General features: G+C 32.0%; 1 protein-coding gene across 11 annotated transcripts in view; it reads right to left on the bottom strand.

Annotated features, from left to right (window-relative positions):
* The window catches only part of CACNA2D1 (calcium voltage-gated channel auxiliary subunit alpha2delta 1), a 484,358-nt gene that overhangs the window by 112,259 nt on the left and 369,656 nt on the right, over positions 1-2,443 (bottom strand). For all 11 annotated transcript variants that reach the window (XM_019660718.1, XM_019660719.1, XM_019660721.1 and 8 more), the window contains exon 9: positions 549-599. In XM_019660718.1, the coding sequence (XP_019516263.1) occupies positions 549-599 (51 nt within the window). The remainder of the gene's footprint in view (positions 1-548; positions 600-2,443) is intronic.

The raw sequence follows: 2,443 nt of genomic DNA, 5'->3' as shown, positions 1-2,443 counted from the left end.
CACACACACACACACACACACACACACACACATACACACACTTTAATTTGAAGCAATATAACACATCAAATGACTTGAAAAATTCCCAGTATTGACAATTAAGACATTAATATTTATCTATTTTGTGGCCAAACCCTTAAATGTTATTTTAATCATTAATGACTAAGTGCCAACTAAATGATTCTATTTATTTATTTTTTGGTTGCAGGAACTGCTTAGTTTTAGCAACCATGTACCTTAATATTGTTTTAAATATAAAGACAAAAATTGAAAGCAAATAAATAATTTTTTTAAAAACTCAGGGTTTAGAACCATGCCATAGCTTTTAATTCCAAAACAGATTCCTCATTTTCAATTAAGATAATTTTTGTTTGTTTTGTTACTATCTTAATATGGCCTCTTTGCATACAGAAGTCATCATAATAGTTCTTCATCCTTTTTTTTCCCCAACCTATCAGTCATTTCTCAGCCCCAACACATTACTATTATCTATGACTCCTCCCTATATTCTCAGTATATAAATAAATATGTAATATTTAAATACTCACACATCAACCAGGATAAGCATGTCTTTAGGAGATGCAGCTCCTTGGATATACCTGAAACAAACACCAAATAAATATTTTTTTCTCTTGCAAAATATTAAACATTGGTATTTGTGAACCTGATAGTTATTGATCTCTAAGAGAAGGTGTTTCCCAAGCAGACCTACTTCTATTCTATCTCAGTCAACAATGCTTTCATTCATAATTATGCAATGTCAATTGTAAAAAGCTGTATTTAACACAATGGTCAAGGTGTCAGAGGTATAATGTTTAAAGTATGTTTTTCAGATATTTATAACAAATGATAAAGAGAGGTATTTTAATACTAAGAGCAAAAGAAATTAACTTCTGGAGGGACATTTTCCTGAAAAAAAGAAAAATATCCTAAACTTCAATTTGTTGACCACAAGTTTTAAAACTGAATAGTAATAACAAATAATAATAAAATTATGTCATATATTTGAATGCAAAAAATACACACAAAAATAGGTAATTGGTCTAGGAACATGAAAAAGCAACATCAATAGAAGAGAAATATAAAGAGATGATAAAGTAATTAAAAATAGAACAATATATAATGTTATTACCAAGAGTTTTAAGTGGTCGTTTTCAACCATTATAATTTCTAAGAATCACCTGGAGAGTCAGTTTAAATGTTGATTCCCAAATTCAACCCAGTCCTAGAGATTTAGCATCTTTGCATTTAAAAAGACTCTAGGAGAGCTTTATTCAGATAATTCAGGAAGTGTAGAGCGATAAATTTAATTGAAAATGGTTGATACCAAAGCTCATGTTGTCTGAACACAGAGTAATGAGGTACAGGGACGTACCTTGTCCAACAGGAAGGGCTGTCCCTAAATTCAAATTTCTACTTATCTGAGGTCTCTTTGCCCATGATCCTAAATCTAAATTTTAGAAGACTGCCAGATAACTTGTCAATCAGTTTTCAGACAACATCCAGCACAGTTAATATCTACTCAGCACTATGTGTTTATGACACAGTTTATAACTTGCACCCAAGTTTGTTTCTCTATAGTAGATAAAGGGGTAGGGTTGATGGACTATTCCAATGGAAGGTAAATCGAGTTTATATCTAGCACCTTAACAAGTGATCCTGGCATGCTTCTCAATGGTCAGGGTATGGTTTGCCTCTTCTGTTTGGCATCTAGCGTCTAAGTTCACCCCAAAACAACCGGTCCCTGAACTCACACCATGTGATGCCATATCTTTCCTCCACAGTCACCACACTTGGAGAAATATTAACAAGAATAATACATGGATTAATAACACCTTGCATTATTATACATGGTTGGTCATGTAAATTGCTACTGCGACATTTAACAGAATATTTTAAAAGCCTTAAATACATTTATTTGAACCAACTATTATGTGTCTTAGAATTTGTCTGAACCCTAGCAAAAAGTTAGTAATAATCTAAATGTCCAATAATAGGAGATTTCTTAAATAAGTTACCACAGTCATTCTTTTAACATGATATTAAGTGTGTCTCTTATGAATAGGTACTTGAAGGTATTGAGGTGAAAAAAGTAGGTTACAAAGCAATATACTGTACATAATGTGAACTTATTTAAAAAAAGATATATCCACACATTGAATAATTTTTTAAAAACTCAAATAAAATACGTGAGTTTCACAGTAAAATTATGAGTTATTGGTATTTTTTGAGTTATATGTTAGGAAAATAAGTTTCTTTAGTAGTGAAGAACAAATAATACTTCTTTTAGGAAAAATAAACCTAAGTTATATGACTACAACTAGGGACAGCTTACACCTTGGGGCCAATTCTCATTAGTTCAGTGGCAGAGGCAAACTACCCCCTATTCTAACTAGAAGCTGTATTAGAGCCTTACTCCAAGCAAACTGGGGGGTGGGGAGTG

The sequence above is a fragment of the Hipposideros armiger genome, unplaced genomic scaffold, assembly GCF_001890085.2.
Source record: "Hipposideros armiger isolate ML-2016 unplaced genomic scaffold, ASM189008v1 scaffold_326, whole genome shotgun sequence".
In the NCBI taxonomy this organism is placed as follows: domain Eukaryota; kingdom Metazoa; phylum Chordata; class Mammalia; order Chiroptera; family Hipposideridae; genus Hipposideros; species Hipposideros armiger.
Note: the sequence above shows the minus strand (reverse complement) of the source record. Positions and strands in the feature narration are given on the sequence as shown.